We start from the raw sequence: 27460 nt of genomic DNA on the forward strand, positions 1-27460 counted from the left end.
TTCTTGTTCGCGAGTGAGCGTAAGATGGGATGAGGGATTGACAGGCGGCTGGTGTGCTGCGGACGCTATGCTGGACCGTTGTGGTGAAGAGGGAGCTGAGCCAAAAGGCAAAGCTCTCGATTTACTGGTCAGTCTACACTCCGACTTTCACCTATGGTCACAAGCTCTGGTAGTGACCGAAAGAATGAAACCGTGAATACAAGTTTTCTCCGCAGAGTTTCAGGGCTCTCCCTTAGAGATGAGGTACAGAGCACCAGGAGAGGCTTGGAGTAGAGTTGCTGCTCCTCAACGTGGAGAGGAGCCAGTTGAGGTGGTTCGGGCATCTGGTCCCTGGGGAGGTGCTCCAGGCATGTCCAACTGGGAGGAGACCCCGGGGAAGACCCAAAACACGCTGGAGAGATTATATCTCTCGGCTGTCCTGGGAACAACTCGGTATCCCCCAGAAGAGCTGGAGGTGGCTGGGGAGAGGGAAACCTGGGCCTGCGACCCATACCCGGATAAGTGGATGAAAATGGAAGGATGGTTAATTAGAGAGTCTGCCTTGAAATGGCTATTCTAATCTTAATTCCATCATCTCCATAAGGGATATACACATCTGGTACAATTGCATTGCTCACTAAGGCAGAGCAGGTTTGACCGGTTGGGCATGCCATACTTGAACTGAGGAATGTGATTCAGACAGCACGCTTTAAATTTCCCACAGCAAAAAGATCTCTCACCTTAGACTGAATAGATTAGCTCTACACTACAGTAAACCTTCGACTGAATATATCAACTCTACACTACAGTAAACCTTAGACAGAATATATCAACTCTACACTACAGTAAACCTTAGACAGAATATATCAACTCTACACTACAATAAACCTTAGACTGAATGTCAACTCTACACTACAGTAAACCTTAGACTGAATACATCAACTCTACACTACAGTAAAACCTAGACTGAATACATCAACTCTACACTACAATAAACCTTAGACTGAATACATCAACTCTACACTACAGTAAACCTTAGACTGAATACATCAACTCTACACTACAATAAACCTTAGACTGAATGTTAACTCTACACTACAGTAAATCTTAGACTGAATACATCAACTCTACACTACAGTAAATCTTAGACTGAATACATCAACTCTACACTACAGTAAATCTGCAGTGTTGCTCTTGAGTGTTTGTCATACACTCCCACAGTCATGCAGATCACTGCGTACTGTGGACTTCATACACACGCACACGTCATACACAACTGTATACACACATGTGCATGCACACAGACACACACACATATACTTGCAAAAACAAGCAAGCACACACATATGCACATGCGCGTGCACACACACACACACACACACACACACACACACACACACACACACACACACACACACACACACAGAGAGAGAGAGACACACGAGTGTCAAATGAATTTCCTCTACCCATAGCTCTTTAAGCTACACACAGAATGACAGAAGCCCTTGAAAAGAGGAGTATTCAATTTGTAAGTCTCTTAGCCACAAGGCCGCCTCACTTTATGGGTAAAGTCATAGAAGCATGCAGGAAGAAAACCGAGTTAGTTACTATAGTAACAGTCAGAACTTCGCATAACACAACAGGACAACAAGGAACACTCCCGAATGGAAAACATCCCAGAACACTGTTTGTTTTAAGGTCCAGGCTGCTTCAGTGCGTGAGCGTGGACCCATAACCTCACACTTGGATTCAGACACCACGTGTGCAGCCCATAATATGTGCCAGTCTTTCTTTCTCATTGGGTCATGACAACCTGGCCAGAGTGCAGCAGACTGAACAGGCCAAAGAAAATAACCTCCCTGAAAGCCTGGGAAAAGTACACACTGCAAATACTGTATACACTGCACACACCCACACACACATACACACACAGAAATGAAATGAAATGTGCCATATTTTTTCATCCCAATCGAAATTTGTCCTCCGCATTTATTCATCTGTGCAGTTAACACACACACACATACACACGTTATTACTAGGGGGCTGTGGATCACACGTGCCCAGAGCGGTGGGCAGCCCTAGCCCGGCGCCCGGGGAGCAGTTAGGGTTAGGTGCCTTGCTCAAGGGCACCTCAGTCATGGCATCAGGTCTGGGAATCGAACCCACGACCCTCCAGTCACAAGACCGGTTCCCTCACCACCAGACCATGACTGCCCTGAAGTTCTGAACCTCTATTGGAGATGACCTGTATACACTACACACATTACACAAACACACCATGTACACTACACACATTACACAAACACACCCTATACACTACACACATAGTATAGTCCAGTCTCACATATGATATACAGTATAGTCCAGTCTCACATATGATATACAGCATAGTCCAGTCTCACATATGATATACAGTATAGTCCAGTCTCACATATGATATACAGCATAGTCCAGTCTCATATATGATATACAGTATAGTCCAGTCTCATATATGATATACAGCATAGTCCAGTCTCATATATGATATACAGTATAGTCCAGTCTCATATATGATATACAGTATAGTCCAGTCTCACATATGATATACAGCATAGTCCAGTCTCACATATGATATACAGCATAGTCCAGTCTCACATATGATATACAGCATAGTCCAGTCTCATATATGATATACAGTATAGTCCAGTCTCACATATGATATACAGTATAGTCCAGTCTCACATATGATATACAGCATAGTCCAGTCTCATATATGATATACAGTATAGTCCAGTCTCACATATGATATACAGCATAGTCCAGTCTCACATATGATATACAGTATAGTCCAGTCTCACATATGATATACAGCATAGTCCAGTCTCATATATGATATACAGTATAGTCCAGTCTCACATATGATATACAGTATAGTCCAGTCTCATATATGATATACAGTATAGTCCAGTTTCACGTGATATACAGCATAGTCCAGTCTCACATATGATATACAGTATAGTCCAGTCTCACATATGATATACAGCATAGTCCAGTCTCACATATGATATACAGTATAGTCCAGTCTCATATATGATATACAGTATAGTCCAGTTTCACGTGATATACAGTATAGTCCAGTCTCACATATGATATACAGCATAGTCCAGTCTCATATATGATATACAGTATAGTCCAGTCTCACATATGATATACAGTATAGTCCAGTTTCACGTGATATACAGCATAGTCCAGTCTCACATATGATATACAGTATAGTCCAGTCTCACATATGATATACAGTATAGTCCAGTTTCACGTGATATACAGTATAGTCCAGTCTCACATATGATATACAGCATAGTCCAGTCTCATATATGATATACAGCATAGTCCAGTCTCATATATGATATACAGTATAGTCCAGTTTCACGTGATATACAGTATAGTCCAGTCTCATATATGATATACAGTATAGTCCAGTCTCACATATGATATACAGTATAGTCCAGTTTCACGTGATATACAGCATAGTCCAGTCTCACATATGATATACAGTATAGTCCAGTCTCACATATGATATACAGTATAGTCCAGTCTCATATATGATATACAGCATAGTCCAGTCTCATATATGATATACAGTATAGTCCAGTTTCACGTGATATACAGTATAGTCCAGTCTCACATATGATATACAGTATAGTCCAGTCTCACATATGATATACAGCATAGTCCAGTCTCATATATGATATACAGTATAGTCCAGTCTCATATATGATATACAGCATAGTCCAGTCTCATATATGATATACAGTATAGTCCAGTCTCACATATGATATACAGTATAGTCCAGTCTCACATATGATATACAGTATAGTCCAGTCTCACATATGATATACAGCATAGTCCAGTCTCACATATGATATACAGTATAGTCCAGTTTCACGTGATATACAGCATAGTCCAGTCTCACATATGATATACAGTATAGTCCAGTCTCACATATGATATACAGTATAGTCCAGTCTCATATATGATATACAGCATAGTCCAGTCTCATATATGATATACAGTATAGTCCAGTTTCACGTGATATACAGTATAGTCCAGTCTCACATATGATATACAGTATAGTCCAGTCTCACATATGATATACAGCATAGTCCAGTCTCATATATGATATACAGTATAGTCCAGTCTCACATATGATATACAGTATAGTCCAGTTTCACGTGATATACAGCATAGTCCAGTCTCATATATGATATACAGTATAGTCCAGTCTCACATATGATATACAGTATAGTCCAGTCTCATATATGATATACAGCATAGTCCAGTCTCATATATGATATACAGTATAGTCCAGTCTCACATATGATATACAGTATAGTCCAGTTTCACGTGATATACAGTATAGTCCAGTTTCACAGCTTTCACCAGGGACTCAGTTCTGAGCAATTTATGTTTCATGATTCCTGGTCACCCAATTCAGTCCATTTAAAAGCTCCAATACAAATAAAGCACTGTGCAGGTCCCACCAGACCCTGCTGCACTCTACAGCCAAGAGTGTGGACCGATGTAGGAGATAACAGTAGCAAAGACGCCCGTGTTGCAATGCCAGGGTTGTGTTGCGATGTGTCCTGCTCTCTGCTTCTTTAACCAATCTGCTGGCACAATCCAGAACCAGTTACATAATATCTAGAAGCCATATATTTAACACACCGCCATCTAGATCTACAGTGCTAGAAAACATCTGTGCATATTAGCACTTTTGTTAGCTGCTGACATCTATTCCCACGCGGCTTGCTCAGCAGACGAGCTCCTGAGAAGCTGATCAGATCGTATCTGTTAATGCACTTTAACCGACACGAGTAAAACGAAACTCTCTAGGACGCAATGTAACCAGTGCCAAAACTATGACAGCACAAACCTGAAACAGATCTCTTCTTCTCCCCTAGTACCAAGATGTGTATGTGTATATGACCGAGCGGCTGGGAAGGCTCCAGAAATGAGAAGTAGAGACATTTAATGTTAGGCTACAGAACAACACACAACAAATACATCTGCATTAGTTTGTGGACTTTTTTCATAACCAGACTACAGTGAACACCTTGGTCAACCACTAAAGACTTTTAACAAAAAGCCCATGTACTCCAATTCAGAGACTTGTTTCCTCTGGAGTGAGAAATGTACAATCAATCAATCACACAAACTAAGGGCCACTATGTAAACCATAAGGATGGACCTTATTATGAGTTGCAGAACCTCTGGTCGAGATTAGCTGCTCCAGACAATCTCAGACCGGAACCCAGACAGAGATCTCATAACATTAGGTGAGCTGGTAAGGATATGGGGGAGTTTCATCTGATCAGTAAGGAAAGGCTGCATTTTGAACATACTGTGAACTTCAATCTCCAACTTAAACTACTCAAGGTCCATTAATGTCTGTGAAAGGGCATTCTATACACTTTGAATTTGCTCTCTGTACTTTTACACACACACATACACGTACACGTACACACATATATGCATGTAACGTAAAAAGACAATTGCGTAGCATAGCCTTGAAATGAATAAAACTGATGATGGAGGGTTTTTACATGCACTTACTGTGCCAGATATTCTTGTACATTCGAATGTATTCTAGAGAACAGAGTTGCAGCCCTTTGGGACACAGAAGAAAAAAATCCCTGAATAGTTAAATAAGATCGAATTAGTTATAGATCAGTGATCCTGTCATCTTGCTTGATTTAAATGTCTAAGACGACGTGTGTAGGCATCCATGACGACCAGCTGTAATGGCACCATCAAAGCGGACAGCCGTAGTTCTGAGCAGCGCGGGACCCTGAGCTCCTGTAGCGTCCTGTAGTGTCCTGCCGATGGCTGAGGTGGAGGTTTTCTTACATCTGTCTCCACAGATCAGTTTAGTCCAAGACTTTTACATTTATTACATAAAAAAGAATTTCACAGGGTGCACTTTGAACAAATTTATCTCAAAAAACAGCCTCAAGGCTCAGATGATGGTTAGATTAGCTCTATTATATATTACCTTGAATTTTTTAAGTGGAAGAACTGTCCCTGAAGTTATCAAGAAAAGCTGTTGTTAACATAGACATTGTAGTCATCATAGGCATCTTTAAAATCTTCATCACAGACATTGTAGCCATCATAGACATCGTCAACGTCATAGCTTTCGTCAGCACCATTACTATTATAGACATCGTAAACGCCATAGCTATCGTAGACATCTAAGACAACGTCGACGTCATAGCTTTCAAAGACATCATAAACATCGTCAACATCATGGGTATTGTAGACATTGTATATATTGTCAACATCGTAGGTATTGTAGGCATCGAATACATTGTCAACATCGTAGGTATTGTAGGCATCGAATACATCGTCAACATCGTAGGTATCGTAGACATCATAGTTATCATAGACATCACCAACATCATATCATCGTAGCTAACACACACATCGTAGACACTGTCAAACATCGTAGCTTTCATTAACATCGTACACTGTAGACACTGCAGACACTGTAGACATCCTCTAGCCAGAGTGTGAGAGCAGACAGAAAAACTCGATCCCAAAGTTCTGGTGTCTGGTGGTTCGGCCCACCGCTGTACATCTCCTTATTAGCCGAGGGAGTACAAGACAAGCCTTGCTGTTCAAGGCCGACCGTCCAAGTCGCACAAGTGAACCTGACCCAGAAAAGAGTGCACACAATCTCACCGAATGCTACCGAGGGCCCCAGTAGGAGGCCAAATTCTAATTTCATAGAGCAGCTTGCCTGTCAGACTCAAAGACCTTGAACAGAAGCTCAGCTGGATACAAAGCAGTGTGTAAGCGTGTGTGTGCGTGTTTTGGGGGGGGTGTAGAGAAGGCTGTGAAGGCTGTTTACTGGACACTGGCCTTGATATAAATGGTGGGAAAAAAAGAAGAAAAAAATGTTTTTCAAATAAATCAATTGCGCAAGTTCACATTTATCTCATCATATTCTAATCCTCTGTCAGTGCTTTCATCCTCTGCAGAGCAGACATGACCTTCAGCTATTCAGAGCCAAGAGCCCTGCCTTGATATGACTGAGTCTGCCTCTTACACACACACACACACACACACACACACACACACACACACACACACACACACACACACACACAATACGGACGACCCTGGACCTGAAAGTTTCTGTGATAATTTAACATTTTTTGTTTTGTTTGCACCTCTGCACTTTGGCGAGGGGCTGACAGCAGCGGTGACGACAGCCTCGCGGTCGGGAGAACATGCCGCGTCTTCTCCACCACGCCAGCAGAACACAAAGGGTTACGATACGCATAAATACAGAGCACGGAGAAACAAACAAAGTTGAGGAAAGCAAAGCGGCGAGCGGACTTTGAAGCAGAAGCTTCGGTCGCTCGGCCAACGAACCTCGCTGACTTGGACCCAGCTGAACCGAGGAGGCGGGAGGGGGGAGTGACATCATGAGAATATGCCAAAATGCACAAATCAGCAATGATGATGCACGGGCCATCCTAGCTACCGAGAGGCCGCTGTACATACAGTGCGTCTCTAGGAACCCTCGGACTAGAAGGTATGTGGCCCTAACACGGTACACTACCTAAGTACCTATGGACACCCTGTGCCTAGGCATAATGCACTGACACGGAGGGATAGGGCTCAGAGGTAGGAACAATGGGGGAAAATGGATTAGGCTTGCACCTGACCTATAAAAGCCAGCAGATTCCCTATGCCCTACTCCCAGACACGTTACTCACAGACGTCCTGCGTACAGACGACCTGCACACAGACGTCTTGCACAGAAACACCCTGCTCACAGACGACCTGCACACAGATGCTGTACCCACAGACACCCCGGACACAGAGGTCATGCTCACAGACACCCTGCATTCAGATGAAGTAATCACAGACATCGCAGACGCTTTCAGACACTCTGAGCACACTTGTCCTGCTGCGTGACACCCTGTTGCACAGACACCATCACAGACACTATCACAGACGCCATCACATAGCCCCCACAGTGAGTTCAGAACCCTGCCATTACTCTGCAGTCCGCAGGAGAATGAACCAGTGTTAAAGGACAGAAATCAAGGACAAGACTGCATCTCTCTCCGTTCATCTCTATCCATCCTTTAAGCTTCTTTTTGACTCTCTACATCTCTTTTCCCCTGTCTCTCTCATACATCTTGCTCTCTGTCATCTTTTTCCATCTCTCTCTCCATCTCTGTCTCTCTCCATCTGTCTGTTTTCATCTTTCTTTCTGTCCTGTTACACTTCTATCTGTCTTTCCGTTTTTTTCTGTCTACCTATAGCTTTCCGTCTCTCTCCGCCTCCCTGCGTCTTGTCCATATCTGTGTCTCGATGTCTGCCTCACCCTTTAACCCCTGTAGGCATGTCATATCAGCTGTAAAGGCTGTAATTAAGAACCTTTTGTCACTGGGGGAAGAGGAGGATTCACTGAATCTCTCGTCCTCTCTCCCTGCAACGAGTGACAAAACAGAAGTCCTGCTCATAGTTCTGTCACTTAACACTGGCAGATCAATAGATTTGAGAATTAAAAAAATAAAGAATCTATCTTCCTGCAGCCCTTATTCTGAACTGCTGTGGGGTGGATATGTTTGAGTGTCAGACCAAGAGCAGACCCAGCAGAGACACTGACACATATCAAAACCCAGCACATGTAAACACAAAACACAGGTAAAACACACCTATCTCCATTCCAGGGCTATTACAAACCAAAACCTTTTCAATAATATTCTTCTGTACTGCAAATGTATTAGGGGAATATGTAATATATTTAACATTATTCAAAAAGACTGTCTATGAGGTACAGAAAACTGACCCATTTTATCAGATGTACAGTAAATATTTAATACTGTTCAAACTAAATAAAATGATAATTTCGTAATTCCAACGATGATGATGATGATGATTCTGATGATGAAGCCCTCCCCTGTAAACGTTACGGGGTGCATCTCTCCCTGGTGTGTGCGTCAGAGAAAGAGTGGGAGGCGTCACTGGTTAAAAAGTCGAACTACTTGGACGGAAACAAACGCTCTCGGCGAATGGGACGGACCGGAGGAAGAGAGCAGCGGGTCCAGAAGCATCCACGGCATGGCTCACCTCGACGGCTGCCACTGCGGCGGAGAGGGACGGCAGAACAGCATCTTGTACAGCATCCTGAAGAACGACGGCCAGTCGGTGCAGCGCGCACCTGGGACCCCGAGGCTCGCCGTCTCCACGCAGGCGTGCGCCTGCGGATCTAAGAGGAAAGTCTCGCTCCGCTCCCCTCACACCACCTGCAAAGCCGCGTCCGCCGTGCTGGTCAAGACGCTGAAGTTCGTGAAGAACGTGCCGTGTTTTCGGGAGCTGCCCGTGCACGAGCAGCACGTGCTCGTGCGGAGCGGCTGGGCGCCCCTGTTGGTGCTCGGGATGGCGCAGGACCGCGTCGACTTCGAGACGTGCGAGGCGCCCGAACCCAGCATGTTACAGCGGATCCTGACCGGGGGGCACGGCAGGCAGGACGGCCAGCAGGGACAGAGCCACGCCGGACACGTCGCCCTGTCCGATGTGCAGGGCATGAAGATGTTCCTTAGTAAATGTTGGGTGTTGGACATCAGCACCAAGGAGTACGCCTATCTAAAAGGGGCCGTCCTGTTCAACCCAGGCGAGCACACGTTTTTGTCCCGTGTTTACCGGACATGTGTGTACACACGTGATTGTCTTATCCGTGCGGTAGCCGTTATTGTTATTATTGCTGATATGACCAAAACACAATAATAATAATGTGATATTATAAACATAAATATATTTGACCGCATATGTAGACTCCACACATTTCCAGATGTGAAAAAGAATATTAATAACAAGTAATAAGTAACAACTTCCACATTATAATTATTTTTGTTGCTATACACGTTGAAAGGTTGTTCAAAATGAGCTAAGATGTTAATTTTTAGATATTTCTCCAAGTTATAGTTTCCCAGGACTTTAGGGTTTGGTTTGGTATGATGGTTGACCAAACACCCCGAGGTGTGCGTGTTCCTAACGTGTGTGTGTGTGTGTGTGTGTGTGTGTGTGTTGTAGATGTGGAAGGTCTGCAGTGTCAACGTTACATCCAGGGTCTGCAGAGCGAGGCGCACCAGGCCCTTAACGAATATGTCAAAATGATCCACCGGGGTGACACCACCAGGTTCGCCAAACTCTTCATCGCTCTCTCCATGCTGCGGTCCATCAACGCCAACGTCGTGGCCAGCCTCTTCTTCAAGCCCGTCATTGGAGCGGTCAACATGGAGGAGCTTCTGCTCCAGATGTTTTACGGGAGGTAGACGCCACCGGACCAAGACGCTGTGAGAACCCACCGAGGGGGACGTTTGGCTGGGACGGTTTCAAAAAATAACTTATTCCTTTTTATATATGCTATTTTTGTAAAGTATTATCCGGACTGTACTCTGTCTCTGCCTTCTGAGTTGAACTCATTGCTGAATCCAAAGTCTGACTTTACTCCCTTTTGGGTAAATAGCTTTACGGTTTTGTCTTCAGTTGGTTAGCTTTCCTGTTGCTTTGTGAAGCCATATCTTTAAAAGGCTATTTATTTGTGTCTTAGAATATCTAGAGAATGTTTTAAACCTGTGTTTCTGTTGTTACCTAATGCCTTGACACACTTAACAATGAATACAGGCCTTTACATCCTTTAGAGACTGGTTTCTGCATTGAGAAATGGATAATGAAAGTGTCAAGGAGACAACGCCACAGGGGGAAAAAAAGCAAAAGAAAAAACATTGGAAAGTGAACGTTTTCTACCAGAAGAGGGCAGTGTTAACCAACTCACCTCCAGATTCAAAATGATGTAGCAGAAGACCTCAAAACGCGTCAGATCGATGAGGTGGTCACCACGCTTGCCCTGTGTTTGAAACATGGCACAATGTGTAGACGGTTCCCTGAGTACCAGCCCACACTAGCCTCGGCTGAGAGGGGGAGACAGCGGCGTGTAAAAACACCGCTACACGTTTGTGTGACAGACTCGGACATGGGCACGCCAGGAAGGACAGGACACCATATGCTGGTCCCTGAGAACATTAGTCTCACTGTTGGGGGACGTGTCAAGGGAAGTGTCTCCAAGCGGGGGAGCGGGACACAGAGGTGCAGTGTAATGCAGCAACGTGGCTGTGGGAGACAGACAGGGCTGGACAGGCAGCCATGTGGAGAGGACACGGGGCAACTGGTTTAACGAGACTCGTTTGACTGGGGCGGTTGAGTGTGTGTGTGTGTGTGTGTGTGTGTGTGTGTGCTGGTCTGTGTGATTTTGAGCATGTGTGCTGGTGTGTGTGTGTCTTCGCTGTCACTGTGATGTCCTTTGTCACTGTTTCTTTTAGGCTACATGCATTCAGTACTGAGCATGTCAAAGGAGGGGATTCAGTTACTGTTACAAACCTTTAAAGTGTCTGAATTCATGTATTATTCCCAGAGCTTTACATGCCCAGTGGATCTGACATGGACTCAGAGCCGGAGTGGCTAATCGGGAGATTCGGGAGGATTCCCGATGGGCCGGTTCATGTTAATCTCTAGTTTGGGCCGATTGGGAGGGAAAAATAATTTTGGGCCGGATTTGGGCATAAAACTCCCGGGCTGAAAAAGTGTCCCACTCCGGCCCTGCATGGACTCAAGACTCTCTGTTAAGACACAAAGCTGTTAAAGATGAACTCATGTCCTCTTAGTTCAGTGATCATTTGTAATTAAAACAAATTCTTCTTCTTATAATTATTATTGTTATTATTACTCCAAGGAACAACATGATAATACGGATGAGTATAATTCTGTACATTTCCATGCATTCCTTTAATTTGAATTCCTAATATATTTTATGTATATATTGTATTTCATTATATATTTTCTTATAGAGGTAATGTCATATCCAGTGGTGTGCAGTTGTCATGTCAACCCTACACACCTACATCATGTGTTTCCCAGTAATGCACTATATTAAATCAGAATCATTATTTTGACCAGAGAAGGAAACCTATAACTTATTAATATCAGTAATCGCTTTTATAATGTAGGCAGTTATAGGGATGGTGATATATAAGCTGTTTTCTATCTGATTATTTGACATGCAAATGCCATCAAGACATTTGTTGTGGTACATTTAATTAGAATAAATGTAAGCACATGGGAAAAGCATGCAAATGTGAACAAATTCCTATTAGAAAGAGAAAATAATTCTTTAAATGTGGACTTTGTCCTCTTCTCCATGTTAATATTTCAGTGAGAGACAGTGCATATGTGATGAGTGGACAGAGAATAATGACACTATACTGTGTGTGTGTGTGTGTGTGTGTGTGTGTGTGTGTGTGTGTGTGTGTGTGTGTGTGTGTGTGTGTGTGTGTGTGTGTGTGTGTGTGTGATGGCACACTCAGAATGCTGCAGTGAAAGTCTCTACTGCCTTTGACTCTCAGAAGGTGAAATATATCCCTCACTCAGTCTACTGCAGCTCATGTAAAAGTCAGAGTTTGACACACACACACACACATGCGTGCATGCACACACACACACACACACACACACACACACACACACACACTTCTGCTCCCTAAGCGATCCCATCTCATTTCCAGGCAGCCAGGAGATCATGACGGATTGATCTGGAAGCCTACAGTGCTGTCAGAGCCCATCCAGATATGGAAGACCTTTCAGCACAGCTGAGCTAATTAATCCGCTCCCCTGAGCCACCGTACCGCACAGCCAGGAAGGCATTGCTCTCACAGTCTGTCAACCTGTCTCTCTCTCCCAGTCTCTCTCTCTCCCACTCAGTCTCTCTGCAACACTGTGTCTCTCTTTCCCATAGAGTCTCTCGCCTACACAGTCTGTCTCCGTTTCTGTACGTCTCTTGCGTTTCCCTCAGTCTCACAGTCTGTCAGGTTCTCACAGTCTCTCACTAACCCAGGCACTAATAGAGTCTTTTCTCTTTCTCGCTCTTTTTCTCAGCCCCTGATAAGCTTTTGTTTTTGTATATTGAGATATTATGGAAGGTTGAAATAAAGCTCTGAATTAGCTGGAATTAAACAGCAATACTAGAGCACCTTCCCTTAAAGAACAGATCACTCCTATAATTCACCCCTGCACATTACTTCCCCAAAATTACACCCCTACAAATTACAACTACAAATCAAACCTAAAAATCACTCCTACAAATTACAACTACAATCCTAAAAATCACTCCTACAAATCACCCCTACAAATTACTCCTCCAAAACCATACCCACCTAAAACCCCTACAAATTACATCTACAAATCAAACCTAAATATCACTCTTACCAATCACTCCTACAAATCACTCCTATAAACTACACCAACAAATCACCCAAGCAAACATCACCTACAAATCATTACCACAAATTAGCCCAACAAGTTACCAAATCACCAAATCAAACCACCCCTACAACTCGGCCTCCTAAATGCTCACTAATGGAGATGTCACTCCGAGCTCCGGTGTTCTCCAGCCGCGCGTTATCTCCTCCGCCTCTCCGCCGCAAACGGAAGTGTCTTCTCCCGCCGCCCCGCCTCCCCGGTGCTGATGCGAGATGCCCATCTGCTCCAGCTACGCCACACACACGCAGCATCTGCAAGTGAGGAGATAACAAGCCTTTAAAAGCCCCGCAGCCCGCGCAAAGACAACATTTGCTGGGAGTTAATGAAGCTGCTCGGTGTAAAGGACGACTGCTCTCAGCCACGCCGGAGCAGCTAATGGGGAATGAATGTTAGTGGGGCCAGTTAGCAATGAAAAGGGGGAAAAAAAGAAAAAAGCAGACCACATACAGCCTGGAGAGAAGGTTTGTCGTAAGTCAGACGTTTCGTTCATGCATTCTATAAGATATTCGCACAGGTTCCTAATATGTCATAATATGTAATTCAGCTGAGTGGGGTTGAGAGGGGGCACTGGGCATGAGGTGAAAGTGCACCTTGCTAGATCTAATCTGAAGGCATGTTCTCCCACACTGCATGAGCCCAGGAGGAGTTACTCCCCCACGCCACAGTACAAGTGGGGAGGAGCGCGAATGATTAATGACTCCCGTGTTTCTTGGCATCATCGGTTCACTAAGAGGGAGGGGGTGGGGCTGATCTATAGATGCGAATTTTAAGTCCGTTTGCATCAGGCAGAATCTCATACGTGTGCCGTATGAGATTAAATCAGGCCACCATGAACCTGAACAAGCAGAAGAAGAAGAACAGAATAAAACCAGAAGTTCAGCCCGAAGCTGAGAAGGAAATGAGATGGTATACAGGCAGGAAATCCCGCCTACAGCCACACCACGCCCATAGCCACGCCCCTAATGACACATTCAAGCCACGCCCCTAACCTCACAGTCAAACCTGCTTCCATTCCCACTGAACACTGGTTCTGCCCAGTTCCCGCCCATTAATAACTCCAACCACATGGTTTAAGTCACAGGAGTCATAGCCAGGCATGGGGTCACAGTTTGTGTTTATTTGTCCAATGGCCTTAAAGTGTATAAGATTGGTTGACATTCTTACACAGGGGTGGTGTGGTGGGTGGTGCCGTCGCCTCACAGCAAGGTGTTCTGGGTTCGTTTCTCCGTCTGGTCCGCTCTGTGTGGAGTTTGAATGTTCTCCCTGTGCCTGCTTGGTTGCTCGGTCACTCTAAATTGCCCGTAGGTGTGAATGTGTGTTGTCTCTGTGACCCTGACTAGTGTGTGAGTGGTAAGGATAATGAATGGATGCGTTCTCACGTATTTTTGCCAGTACAGTAGGAGCACTGCCAAATCAGACACAAGTATCTGCACACTTTCACCCACAGTGTGTGAGGAGCAGAACAGCCTCAAACACTTTCTCATATACCTCCATGGATCATCACTGTACATCATCACACACATATGAATACCCATTACACATACTGTATGGATGTAGGAAGTAGCATGTAGAAAATTCATTCATTCTTTAGGCTCCTATATTCTTCATTCTATAGTCTTCAGATGACAAAATATTTGCTCAGTGAGTTTCACTGCCTCTTGTCTTAATCTTGCAACAAATGACCTCAAGGACAAGCAGACAGGTAGACAGACAGGTAGACAGACAGGTAGACAGGCAGGTAGACAGACAGTTAGTGATACCTGTGGTCAGAATCCCAGATGGTAGGGTGGAACCACAGACCCCTTACTGATCCCTTATATCAGTCTTATAGATGACCATTTCAACGCTGTACATGACATAATGGTTTTAATGAAATAGAAAATTAAAACAAAAATGTTTTTCTGGAGCAACGACAGGTTTATTAACCTCATTTTAGCGATGGGTTGAAGTAAATTTGTTAGAATGTGAAACATATGTTCAAACATCACTGAGGCCTTACATTATAGGTGGAAGTGAGGCCTTACGATCTGGTGAAGCTTCTCCACCGTACCCTGAGCCCTGTTATGGATGTACAGTACATGTTTCTACATCGTATATGTCCACTGAAGGACCCTTGTCTTCTACACCGTACCCTGAGCCCTGTTATGGATGTACAGTACATGTTTCTACATCGTATATGTCCACTGAAGGACCCTTGTCTTCTACACCGTACCCTGAGCCCTGTTATGGATGTACAGTACATGTTTCTACATCGTATATGTCCACTGAAGGACCCTTGTCTTCTACACCGTACCCTGAGCCCTGTTATGGATGTACAGTACATGTTTCTACATCGTATATGTCCACTGAAGGACCCTTGTCTTCTACACCGTACCCTGAGCCCTGTTATGGATGTACAGTACATGTTTCTACATCGTATATGTCCACTGAAGGACTCTTGTCTTCTGCTGCTCCACAGCGTAATTGTGCTGTACTATCTTCAGTGAGCACTGACAGGTGATTACATTCCACTGAGGTAGTTTTTAATTAGCTGACTTTTTTATTCAAGCTCTCTCTCTCTCTCTCTCTCTCTCTCACACACACACACACTGTGTTGCCTACCTTCTTAAAACAGTCCTTCACACAGTTTGACTGCTACAAGACAGGTGTAAGGGCTGGTCTACTCCCCATGTCAATTACCCAGCCCTCAGAGACCCCCCCCCCCACACACACACACACACACACCTCCCCCTCCTTCACGTCTGCCATCTGCTGTATAAGAGTCGTCTCACCTTTCTTGGAAACAGAAATCTACAGGGTGCAGAGGGAAGAGAAGAAGAAGAACAGGTCATCTTTCTCTCTCTCTCTTTCTCTCTCTCTCTCTCTGTCCTTCAGCTGCTTCTGTCACACAGAAGTCACTGCCAGGGCTCGGACACGCCCCCTGCTCCGCCCCTGTTTTCTTTTCAATTAAGCTTATAATTGCCAAAGACAATAATGAGTTCATTATTCGCCTCCATGCTAATAAAAGCACAGCTGTCACCATGGGCAACCCACGCCAGTTACAGCTGCTGCTCCCAGTCACCACGGAAACTGAGCTACCATCATTAAGCTGAAATTTGGCAATCGTTACAACACGTTCAGGCAGAAGGGGGTGGGAGTGGGAGGGGCAGAAGGGAAGGGGGGGGGTGGGCGGGGCAGAAGGGGTAGATGGGGGCAGGAAGTAAGAGTGTTTACACTTTAACATCTGAAACATTACTGCTAATCTCAGCGTAATGGCGAAAAGTGGGCAGCTGGGTGTCTGAGTCCATGTTGCTCCTGACACAGACGGGGGTCTCCACAAGGGGGCGCTCAGGTCCACCTGCCCAAGCACGTGTCACCAGGTCCCTTCAGGAGGTGCAGGGATCACATAAACCGGTTTGTTTGAGTTTGTTGGTCTTTGTTGTGTCGTGGGTTAATGTGTATTTGGCCTCACAATACGGTACTTCAAACTAAGTGAAAGATATCCACCTCCTGTATGTGATTTGATAACCAACAATAATAATGCGAGGCCAATGTTGAGAATCCTGAGAACATGGTTCTGTGGACTACTGTAAGCTGGTTTTATAATTAACCTTTTTTTAATGAATATAATATGAAAATGTATTTGCGACAATATTCCGCTTACATCAAATGCAGAAATATTACATAGGAAAGCTTAGTATGTACGAGGAGAGCTTAGTTAATTTATGCTTATGCCCGTATAGTTAATCGTAGCTCTTAATCTGTAATTTAATTTAAGATTTGTTCTATTTCATTTTTTAAAATTCTATTTTCTTTTGCACCAAGAGGGGGAGGGGGGTTGTAATTCAAATGCGTAATGACAATAAAGGTTCATTTCAATTTCAATTTCGATTTCTCAAACGTTGTATTGTGCTTCAGTGCTATAGGGTAGACATAATTTTCCTCTGTGGTGCTGGCTGTTTTCAGCAGGCCAGCAGGGGGTGATAAGGGTGAGGTATTTCCCCAAAAGCCTGCAGCTCTGCAACACAACATACCTGATTAGGCCACTGAAAATATATCTTTGGTAACTATAACTGCTATTGTGAACAGAGGTGTGTGTGTGTTGTGAGCCTGAGGCTGACTCCAGGCAGTTCACACACACACACACACACACGGAAAGAGAAGGTGCTGATGTAGAGACCTCCTGAGTTGGGCATTAGTAGGAATGGGTCATGTTTTCCTCCAGTATTCATAACCTGCTGCTGTTAGCCAGTGCAAGAAGCATAAGTGTGAACAAAGGGGCATGATGCTTCAAAGGGAACCAGCCCTGCACTGACAAAGGACAAAGGTGTGGTGAAGAGTGCAAGAATGACCTCACAGGGCATGCTGGTGACCTCACAGGTCATGCCGGTGACCTCACAGGGCATGCTGGTGACCTCACAGGTCATGCCGGTGACCTCACAGGGCGTGCCGGTGACCTCACAGGGCGTGTTGGTGACCTCACAGGGCATGCTGGTGACCTCACAGGTCATGCCGGTGACCTCACAGGTCGTGCCGGTGACCTCACAGGGCGTGCCGGTGACCTCACAGGGCGTGCTTGTGAACTGATTTCACTGTATTTGTGAATATATGTGAACTAAAAGTGTTGGGATATCCTCTCTCTCTGTCTGACACACACATACACAGACACCCTTATAACTCACAGTGATCACATCAATTTGAATCAGTACCTTCATTCTGTCCTGCTCCATCTCTGCCCAGCTACACGCTGAGGTGAAGATCCACCATAGTTAGAGTGTGTCTGCTCCATCTCTGCTCAGCATGTGCCTCGAGCTGCTCCTAGCACCTTCATTTGGGGGTCATGAAGCACCCTCGGCAACTTTTAGTGACTTTTAGTACACTTTATCAGGTCAGAGCGGTGGAGAGCACCACTACCTCACGCTTCCGGCTTGACTCACAAGGTCATGGCTTTGAATTCTTCAAAAAATGCGTATGGACAAGAATACGGCTCAATATACAAACTAGCACAATGCAAATGACATCCTGCTGACTGGGTATTAATTGCTTTACTATTTCGGTTCAACAGCCCTTCTCCTTCCAGGGGGGGTCATTCGGGGTCACGGGTCCACTGACCAAGCGTACACTCCCCCGTTACTGCAACATACCATCCTTCTTCTGACACCGCTGACGGTTGAGAGCAGTGTCTGTGTCTGGCCTTGACGCCGCGTGTTTCACGTGGCCAACGTGAGCTCGACCCACCAGACCAAAACACGGCTCTCTGCCCGAGCGCTCGCGTTAACCCTCCAGAGGACAGTCTCCGTCGCTGGTCCGTTCCTTCATGTTTACCCTAATGAGGACATTTTGTTGCCGGTCAATTCCGTCTTGTTTACTCTTTTGTAGACACTCACTGGTTATCACCAAACGTCCAGTCAGAGTCTGTGGACAGGGCCGTGTGAAAACTGAAACAAACACATTCGAACTTTCGTTATCCAGAGAAAAGCACAAACATAAAGTAGCCTCGGTTAAGCGCTGTAACATGTAGATGTACAACTCTCCCCTACCTCTCCTTATCTCCCTCTCTGTGAACAGGAAATGAGCCCCGTGGTGACTGGATGAATGGCCAATGTGGTTGGGGATGTCAGACGATAGATCGCTGTTACGCCACAGCCCTCCCAGGACCGGGTGACGGGCCCAGCTCACTGTGCTACACAATACCCGGTCCAATATTGCCCTACAACACAGCGCCGGTATCAGCAGGAGACTAATGTCCACCAGGCGGTGACTGCTGTGAGATTTGCGGTGGCACTTTAAAAGGCGGGAGGGGGGGGGGGGGGGGGGCAGTATTACTCCTGTCTCGTGCCTCACTTACAGGGTCCCAGGGGTCACATCGCAGAAGCACATCAAATAGATCTTCCTCTGCGTGGTCCCAGCCGCCCCCGGGGGGGTCGGTCACGCTTGGCCCGTCAGTCAGGGATTCACTTCCGAGAACCTTTTGCAGCAGGATGGCACAGAAGGCGGGGCCACCGTAAGACACGCCCACCACATTAAGTCTTTGGCAGATTTAGGCTTGGCAGGTTTAGGAGCCAATCGAACAAACCCAACTCATGCTAAGGCCACTTAAAGCTTGCGAGAAAAAAACGTAGCAGGAAACAGGCCTGCTTGTAAATAGATGAATAAACCTCGTGACCCTGGAGGGGCGACAGGAATCAAAACAAGCAAATGAATAGTTTTTCTACACTTATATTCATGTTGAAATAAAAAATAACTAAATACATTTTTTTTTACTGTATTTCTTACAACCCGGGGATTCATTCTAACCCGTTTACATATGCCTTCCTCTATCACAGCTAACGTGTGAAATCTGAGGATAATGATAACAAAAACAGTGAAGGAGAATGATACTACACACCAGCAGAATCCTGTCAGGGGACACGGCAGGTGTTGTAAATATTACACCCACGGCCACCAGATGGCAGTGTTTCACAGAGAAACTCCACCTGCCCGGGCGCCGGCACTTAATGCGTCACTCCTCCTCCTGAATGTTTGTGATACTTGAGGCACGCGTGTTTATGGCAGTCATCCTGGAAACAATTCACGCGCACGTGTGTGCTGCTCCACGAGCCTGTTACAGCAGTCACGGCCACGCTTGGTACGAGCTCGTCCCTGTATTCCTTCTGCGCCGTTTTACCGAAACTTCTTAAATCAATTGATTTTCTCCAGGTGTTTTTTTTTATCGTCCACGCACGCGCGCCTCCGCCGCTGTGCGTGCACGCGCGCCGCATCGCGCGGTGTCTGGTGTAATAGAGCTGTAGTGAGCTGGCAGTGTGCGGGACGCTACTCCTCGTGCGGGGCTCTAATGAAGCGCCACGCGCCACGCTGTAGAGGGCAGGCCCGCGCGCTGCAGCCAGATGGCGTTTGGTTTACGGTAAATGAAAACATCTGGAGTTCTATCACCACCCCCACCCTCCCCATTCCTGCCTTTCTTCTAGGATATATTAGCGCAGAGAGAGAGAGAGCGTGTTCTGCTGCTCAGTGGCTGTTAGCTGAATTAGTGTCTGAGAAGTTGGAGGCGGTTGCCCCTCTGAGGACCTGGGACTGACCTCTGACCTCACACCGGGCTGCATAAAGGGGCTGAGCAGGTCTGACCTCTGCAGACTGTATCAGAATTAGGAACGCAGGCTAATTTAAAAGAACAATAACCAGTTAGGTGCACATTACAGCCACTGTTGTACGGTTTAGGGTTACAATGACAGGTTACTTTGCTGCCATATTTGTTCTCACACACACACACACACACACACACACACACACACACACACACACACACGTCACTGCATGAGCAAATAATGCATCATGTGCAAAGCAACCTATCACAGATGCTTAACCTTCTGCCTGCTGAGAAAAGATGAAACAAAGAGACTAGAATCCTCCTGACAGTCCCCCAGGGTCCTGTCCCCCGTAGGGTCCTGTCCCCCGTAGGGTCCTGTCCCCCGTAGGGTTCTGTCCCCCAGGGTCCTGTCCCCCGTAGGGTCCTGTCCCCCGTAGGGTTCTGTCCCCCAGGGTCCTGCCCCCGTAGGGTTCTGTCCCCCAGGGTCCTGCCCCATAGGGTCCACAGGGCGAACGGAGCAGGTCTCGCTGTGCCGGCCCGGGTTCCAGTCTGAGGCTGTGACTGCAGTGTGTGTCCTGCGACCCGTCGGGGGACGTGTGGACCCGTTATGGGCTTTGTGCTCTCCAGGCCCTCATTAGCACAGAGGCCTGAACAGAACACTCTTCATTAGAGCTGAAACGGAGGCTTTGCCTTGTGGTCAGCGCTCGTCCAAACGGGCCAATTAAAACAGGGCTCTGTGGGTGTGCGCACTGGCACCGGCTGTTTGTGTGTGTGTGTGTGTGTGTGTGTGTGTGTGTGTGTACACGGGACTGCATGTGCGCTGATGTTGGATCTATGTCGACATGCACGGGTAGCGTTAGGTGAAAAAACCCAGACCTTTAATACTGAATATCACTCCCTCCCTTCACCTCCCCCCTCCTCTAATTAAACACATTCCTTGCACTCCTTAACTTCTCCTCAGGAGCGAGGTTGACGTGGTTCTCATGGCAACAGGCAGACGGACCAATGGCTGCGGAGCAATAGTGAGCGTAGTCCTGGTTCTTTGTCCTCCGCAGATGAGTAAGGACGTAAACACACAGGAGCCAGTCAGTCTGCGTGTCCGCCTGCTTTAATCGGCTGATTTCTGCTCACTGCAGGTAGGGGAGAACTTCCCACAGGTTCCTGACATCTTCAGCCAAGTCTTGCTGTCTGTGCTCCATCAGTAGATGCATTCGCTTACATTTAACACCGCATGAAACTGGACTCGCACTACCCATCACACACCGTAGGCCGCTGTAGTCCTGTGTTAGCTGATGACACTGATTTATTCATTCATTCGTCAGTCATTCACTCACTCAGTCATTCCTCATGTAGCCTAAATTCTGTCGGGTAAACAGCAAACTAATGAAACTTCATGATTGATTAAAAAGTAAGGAACATTTAATAAATGTGTATTTTATTATTATTAATAATAGTATCTCTTCAATTAACATTGCAGGTACTGAATAAAAAAGGAAAAAAAAGCCCAAACCAGGAGACAAACAAGCTTCCTGTTCAGGACGAGGGGGCGGGGCGGGGGGTGGGGCCGTGGGGATACAGCTGTGCTCTCCATGGTTACCATCGTCATCCTCCTCCTCCTCCTCTTCATCAGCCTCAGGTTTATTGTAAGTCTTCGTGAAACAGTTTGCCACTAACATGGAAAATGCAAACACTGGTATTTTATGAGTGTTTCTAGATTGTCTTTTGTCTTATTACCATTTCCTGTTTTGATATATACACAATGTTACAAGAAATCAAAAGAAAGGAAACCGTAAAATGAAAGGAATCCTACTGTTGCATTGTGGGTCAGCTCCGACTGATCCGCCAGAGACTCGCCACACCAAAGCGGCCCTGGTTGGGGGGGGTCAGTGTCATGGAGGCGTCTGAAGAATAAAAGGTTTTGCTTGATGATCAGAAGAGTGATGGTCGCCTGTTCTCCTGCGTTACACTCTTCTGCAGTTTGCATATCATCTTTGATGTGATCATAATTTTTTTTGCACTGTATAAAGAGCAGCAAATACTCGCTCTCTATATATTTATATATATAAAATGTTGTGATCTGGATGGGGCAGGATCCTCTTTAATGACCACGTTGTAAAAGCAAGAAATCACGTGTTAATAAATGAATAAATGTTTCTGTAGTTCAAAGTGGAGTACTGTATCCTCTACTTCCCCAGATGAACTGGACCATATCAAAATGGCAGCTTTGGTTTTCCCCCCCTCGCTCTGGTAGCGACGGCCACGGCGGTGCCGTCCACAGCCGAGTGGGGCGGGGCGGCCCTCCTTACAGCTGCCCCACGTCTGGGTGCTAACGGCGAGGAGCTGGACCCTTAGCACCAACACTCCTACCAGGACCCACACAGCTCACTGAACTATGGGATTGCTTCTTCAAACGCACGGGACGGGGTGCTTACAGGCGCAAGTCTGCCTCCTTCCCACACCGGGATTAGACTCGACCTTCCGACTCCTTCCTACGTTGATTGGACTAGACATCAGGACTACTCCTTAGGCATCGGAGCAGCTGCGGCTCAACGGCGGAGGCACATTTTCCTTTGTTGGACTTCAAGCCCTTAGGCTTGGCTATTTTATATCTTGAGGTAAAATAAAATGCACCTAGTTCATCTCCTGTCCTCGAAATTCAGCCTCTATTCCACACCAAACAACGATGGGGCATAGAGAGGAAGTGATGTCATGGCAGTAGGTTACTAACATGAAGTGAGTGCATATCTTATGTAGTGCCACTCCGAACAGATAGGTGGCGCTATATCGTGGGGCGATAGGGAGGCACTAAAGAGGAGGTTAAGAGGTTTTAAAATGTAGTGAAGAAAAATTATGATATAATTATCATGGTTTGATAAGCACTTTTGTCAGATGTGAATTTTGTAAATATATATATATCTATATATAGATATTTATATTATAAATTGAATACATATCTAGTTTCTATGCACACTCAAAAATGACACTGCCATCATGAGTCAGACAGTCCTAAAAACACAAATACACTCTCCCTTTCACCAACCATGATTAAGACACTGACAGAAACATTAAAAATACTTTTGTCTTTTTTCTCCTTTCAAATTAAAGTAGGACATTATGCAAAGATCTCACTCTACACCTCTGGAGTGAAATGAAATGAGACTAAGTATGTCTTTCCAAGCAAATTATTTTGTTACAAAAATATACTTCTTTCTTTTAAAATAATATACAGATTTTTTTCTTTTGATTATTTTTTTCACTATCAAGCTAAACAGCAAAGCTGTTGTTTGTTGTTTTAATATAAAGTATCGATATTTGATGAGAGAAAGCAATCGAGAGAAATAGAGTGAGAGAGCAAGAGAGAGGGAAAGAAGGAGAGGGAGGAAAGACAGGAGAGAGGGAGAGAGAGAGAGAGAGAGCAGAGACACGATATCATCATGGTGAGGCGACGTTTGTTTTCCTCAGGTGTCGTCTGATTGGTCGTTCATACAGGAAGTGCATGTGCTCCCAGTCCTCTGCAAATTTTGCATAATTGAGTTTTTTGTTCATAAGTCCTCATTAAAGTTGACACCCACAACTTATCCACCAAGAACAGAAAAAAAACATCCAATAACAGAAATATGGTGCTCTCTCAAAGAAAATGTCACAATGCCACAAACCTATAACATAAAAAAGAAATATTGTTTGAAACTACATTTCCAATCTACAAGTTAAGACAAAAATACGACACTTCAGTCTCTATACCTTACAGAGCCATCCTTGACGATTTCATAAAAAAAAAAAAAAAAAAACCAAATTAAATAAAAAATGGACGATGAAAAGTAAAGGAAACTGGAAAAATAATAATGCTACAAAGAAATCACAAATATATACAAGACCCTGTATTCCTTGCAAGTATGTTGCCTGTGTGTGCACATGTGTGTGCGAGTGCGTGTGTGTGTGTGTGTACAGGTAAGAAACACAATGGGTTCTCTAAGTTTTCTTCGCCCTCCCTCGACTAACAGAAAAAAATCCCTCTGAAAATAATTGCCTCTGTCGGTTCTGCTCCGCGGTTCCTACATCCCTCTGAAAGGGGCAGCACCCTGAATAGCAGCTGTCCTCGTCCGCCTCGGCAGACTCTGTCGTCCCGTCTCACGTGGCGTTCCTTCTCCTCCGCGCCTGGTGCTCGCGTCCGTCACCAGATGACGCTGGAGATGCTGGTCTCGCGGGGTAACAGCGGCAGGAGGGCGTTGTTCCCGTGCTGCTCGTCCAGAGGCTGCGTGAGCTCTGGGCGTGGCCCCCTGCCCCCCGGCCTGCCCCCCGGCCTGGGCCCCGCCCTCTGCCCGTTCAGCACCGTCATAGGGATGTTGCAGTAGGTGTGCTGGCCCGCCAGGGACGACAGGGAGGGCAGCGTCCCGCCGGGCGCGGCCGCGTCGTACTCGTAACCGCGGTAGTAGTGTTTGTGGCGTAGCGAGGCGTGGTAGCTGCCGTGAAAGGTGGTGCGCAGGTCGGGGTGGGCGGCAGCGGCCACCGCCGTGGACGTGGCCGTGGCCATGGAGATGGCGGAGACGGTCTGCAGCTCGCCGAAGGGGCCCTGCTCGCTGGCGTCCAGCACGTGCTCGCGCGAGGGCCCGCGCTCGGGCCGGCGGAAGGGCATCTCGTAGCGCAGGCGCTTCCAGAACTTGGAGCCCAGCTTGTTGCACTCGGGCCCGGGCCACTTGATGACGGTCAGCAGCTTGATGGTGTGCTTGAGCGCTTCCACCTCCTGGTAGTTGAGGACGCCCCGGAGCTCGGCGCACTCGATGAGGATCACACGGATGTCGCCGCTCACCAGCATGTTACGTAGACGCGTCTCCAGCTCGAAGATGCTCCAGCCGCGTCGCACCACGTAGCTGGGCGTCATGACGATGATCAGACGCTTGCTCTGGTCCACGCAGCGGGCCACGTCTTCGATGTACGCTGCGCGGAGGGAGACGGAGGGAGAGGTGGAAGAGAGAGAGAGAAGGAGATGAAGGGAAGAGAGAGATAAAAGAGAAGGCAGAAAGAAAGACAAGACACGGAGAAAGATTATTTGAACTTCCTGCCCCAGATTAACATTAATTTTTAACATTTATAATTAAATATAAATGCATATTTATCACATAAATAATACAGTATATATGTAAATAAATGCACAGAATTAATCACATGTATGGAAAATATATGTACTGTGCTATCCTGTGCTATCTCATTTATAAACTGAAACGCCTACAGACTACAAATGGGAAATATGTAAAACAAAGAATGGGGGAGGACGCAGGACACAGGACACAAGACCAAACATAAACACAAACGCAGGCCGTCCCTACCAGCCTTACGTAACACGCGCCGATTGAAAGGGACCACTGCCCTGCTCAGATCACATCACGCGGCATCACGTGCCACACAACAGCCTCAAGCAGAAAATAACGGTAAGGATGTCAAACGCCAATCAAACCCAAGCTCCTCTCCACGGCTCCGGGACAGCGGGACCTCAAAGACAAACCGGGCTCCCACTCTGCTCGTGCTGCTCCTGCTGCCTTCCTGACAGAAACCGCCTTTAGATCACCTGAGAACGTCTGGAGACCGGAACCGCGCCCCTTTCAAAAGGCTCCACTGTTCTTAGCTCGGCTTGCTGTGCCAGTTAGGTGCGAGACTGATGCTGAACATCACAGGGGTCCAGAGAGAGAGAGAGACAACATCTCAGCCAGCAGGACTCAGCCCGGCATCGGGCCACAGCTACGAACACGCTGCATTTCTGAAAGGTCCTCGGCTTACATTCTGACTGATGTCTCTACTCATTTCCTTCCACTCTTGCGTCCTTTCCTCAACGTAACCTGAAGCATGTAGGTTGATCTAATTCCAGACTTACTTAAACCCAACGGGGCTCAGAAAAAAGCGAAGCTATGCTTTGTGCTTTAGCATATGAATCCTGTAGCTGACTTTAAAACCCAACAGGGCTCCACTTTTAGGCAGATCACCAAAACCACCACCCACCCGGAACCACCCACCCGTGTCCTCCTGCCGTCTGCACCCTGACGTCCCCCACCCCAATCAGAGAAGAACTACAGAACGTTTGCTGACACAGGTGGTGAGAACTAGGGGAGAGTACCTCTAAGGAGTCTCGTGTCATCCTGGAAATGATCATTGGCGAAACCTAAACATAAATATTTCAACATTCAAAGCATGATCAGAAGATTCAGCAGCAACTTATCATTGAAGAAAAGAACAGAGAGACTGAGCCTGAACCAGTGTGTTTTTCTAAGAGAGACTGGGCCTGAACCAGTGTGTTTTCTTAAGAGAGACTGGGCCTGAACCAGTGTGTTTTCTTAAGAGAGACTGGGCCTGAACCAGTGTGTTTTCCTAAGAGAGACTGGGCCTGAACCAGTGTGTTTTCCTAAGAGAGACTGGGCCTGAACCAGTGTGTTTTCCTAAGAGAGACTAGCCTGAATCAGTGTGTTTTCTTAAGAGAGACTAGCCTGAATCAGTGTGTTTTCCTAAGAGAGACTGGCCTGGATCAATGAGATTGCCCTAACCCTACCACATGAACTAAAGAGAGACTGGCCTAAACCAGTCCGCTTGTTGTCTTAAGAGAAACCAGCCTAAACCAGTGTGTTTGTACTAGGAAAGACTGGCCTGAAACATTGCGTTTGTCTTAAGAGAGACCGGCCTGCAACAGTGTGCTTATCCTAGGAGAGACCAGTGTTATTTACCTGCACAGGATCTTTTTTCAGGCCCTGCACATTTACTCTTGAACTCAACATCAACCAGTTCATCCCACTTTTATTGTGGGACTCAACATGACAGGTCTTAAGGTTTCCAAAGAACTTCCAAAAGTTTAGGCTTTTGGAACTTTCCAAAGAGTTTGTACTTTCTTCTTCAGATAAACGGTAATCACTGTGGTTTTAGGATATAAACATTTGTTTGTGCTACACAGTTGGCCTTCAAAACATGTATTGGATACTGTGAAAATTATTATTATCGATCTATTCATTTTAGAATGAATATTATGCACTTAAAACAGGTTATTTTGAAAAGGTCATGTAA

The 27460-nt window shown here is 46.0% G+C and overlaps 3 protein-coding genes and 1 long non-coding RNA gene across 11 annotated transcripts in view; 2 read left to right on the forward strand and 2 right to left on the reverse strand.

Annotated features, from left to right (window-relative positions):
* Positions 1-9248, reverse strand: part of LOC143474244 (uncharacterized) — a 21938-nt gene extending 12690 nt beyond the window's left edge. For all 3 annotated transcript variants that reach the window (XM_076971759.1, XM_076971829.1, XM_076971682.1), the window contains exon 1: positions 9109-9248. The gene's annotated coding sequence lies outside the window, so the exon portion shown is untranslated. The remainder of the gene's footprint in view (positions 1-9108) is intronic.
* nr0b1 (nuclear receptor subfamily 0, group B, member 1) lies at positions 9015-12151 on the forward strand. Of its 2 annotated transcripts, none has more exons than XM_076971923.1 (2): positions 9015-9688; positions 10072-12151. In XM_076971923.1, the coding sequence occupies exons 1-2, from the start codon at positions 9100-9102 to the stop codon at positions 10311-10313; spliced, it is 831 nt and encodes a 276-aa protein (XP_076828038.1). In that variant the 5' UTR covers positions 9015-9099; the 3' UTR covers positions 10314-12151. The 2 variants fall into 2 exon arrangements, with proteins under 2 accessions (XP_076828038.1, XP_076828106.1); XM_076971991.1 differs by having other exon boundaries at positions 9015-9652.
* A 7706-nt stretch (positions 12152-19857) lies between these two features.
* LOC143474843 (uncharacterized) lies at positions 19858-21951 on the forward strand. Its single transcript, XR_013120868.1, has 3 exons — positions 19858-19960; positions 21381-21555; positions 21897-21951. It is a non-coding gene; the product is annotated as an uncharacterized LOC143474843 (long non-coding RNA).
* il1rapl1b (interleukin 1 receptor accessory protein-like 1b) overlaps positions 21928-27460 on the reverse strand; it is a 310446-nt gene continuing 304913 nt past the window's right edge. For 3 of the 5 annotated variants that reach the window (XM_076972239.1, XM_076972093.1, XM_076972158.1), the window contains exons 11-12: positions 26526-26570; positions 21928-25354 (exon numbers count right to left, since the gene is read on the reverse strand). In XM_076972239.1, coding sequence (XP_076828354.1) covers positions 24591-25354; positions 26526-26570 — 809 coding nt within the window. In that variant the 3' untranslated portion in view covers positions 21928-24590. The remainder of the gene's footprint in view (positions 25355-26525; positions 26571-27460) is intronic. The other 2 variants (XM_076972391.1, XM_076972313.1) reach the window with 1 other exon arrangement.

This window comes from Brachyhypopomus gauderio, chromosome 1, assembly GCF_052324685.1.
Source record: "Brachyhypopomus gauderio isolate BG-103 chromosome 1, BGAUD_0.2, whole genome shotgun sequence".
NCBI classification, from domain to species: Eukaryota; Metazoa; Chordata; class Actinopteri; order Gymnotiformes; family Hypopomidae; genus Brachyhypopomus; species Brachyhypopomus gauderio.

Bases quoted from the DNA above. Each gene is read 5' to 3' on its own strand.
- nr0b1 (XM_076971923.1), top strand. From the start codon at position 9,100: ATGGCTCACCTCGACGGCTGCCACTGCGGCGGAGAGGGACGGCAGAAC. The intron at 9,689-10,071 runs GTGTGTACACAC...TGTGTGTTGTAG, and splicing joins GTCCCGTGTTTACCGGACAT to ATGTGGAAGGTCTGCAGTGT.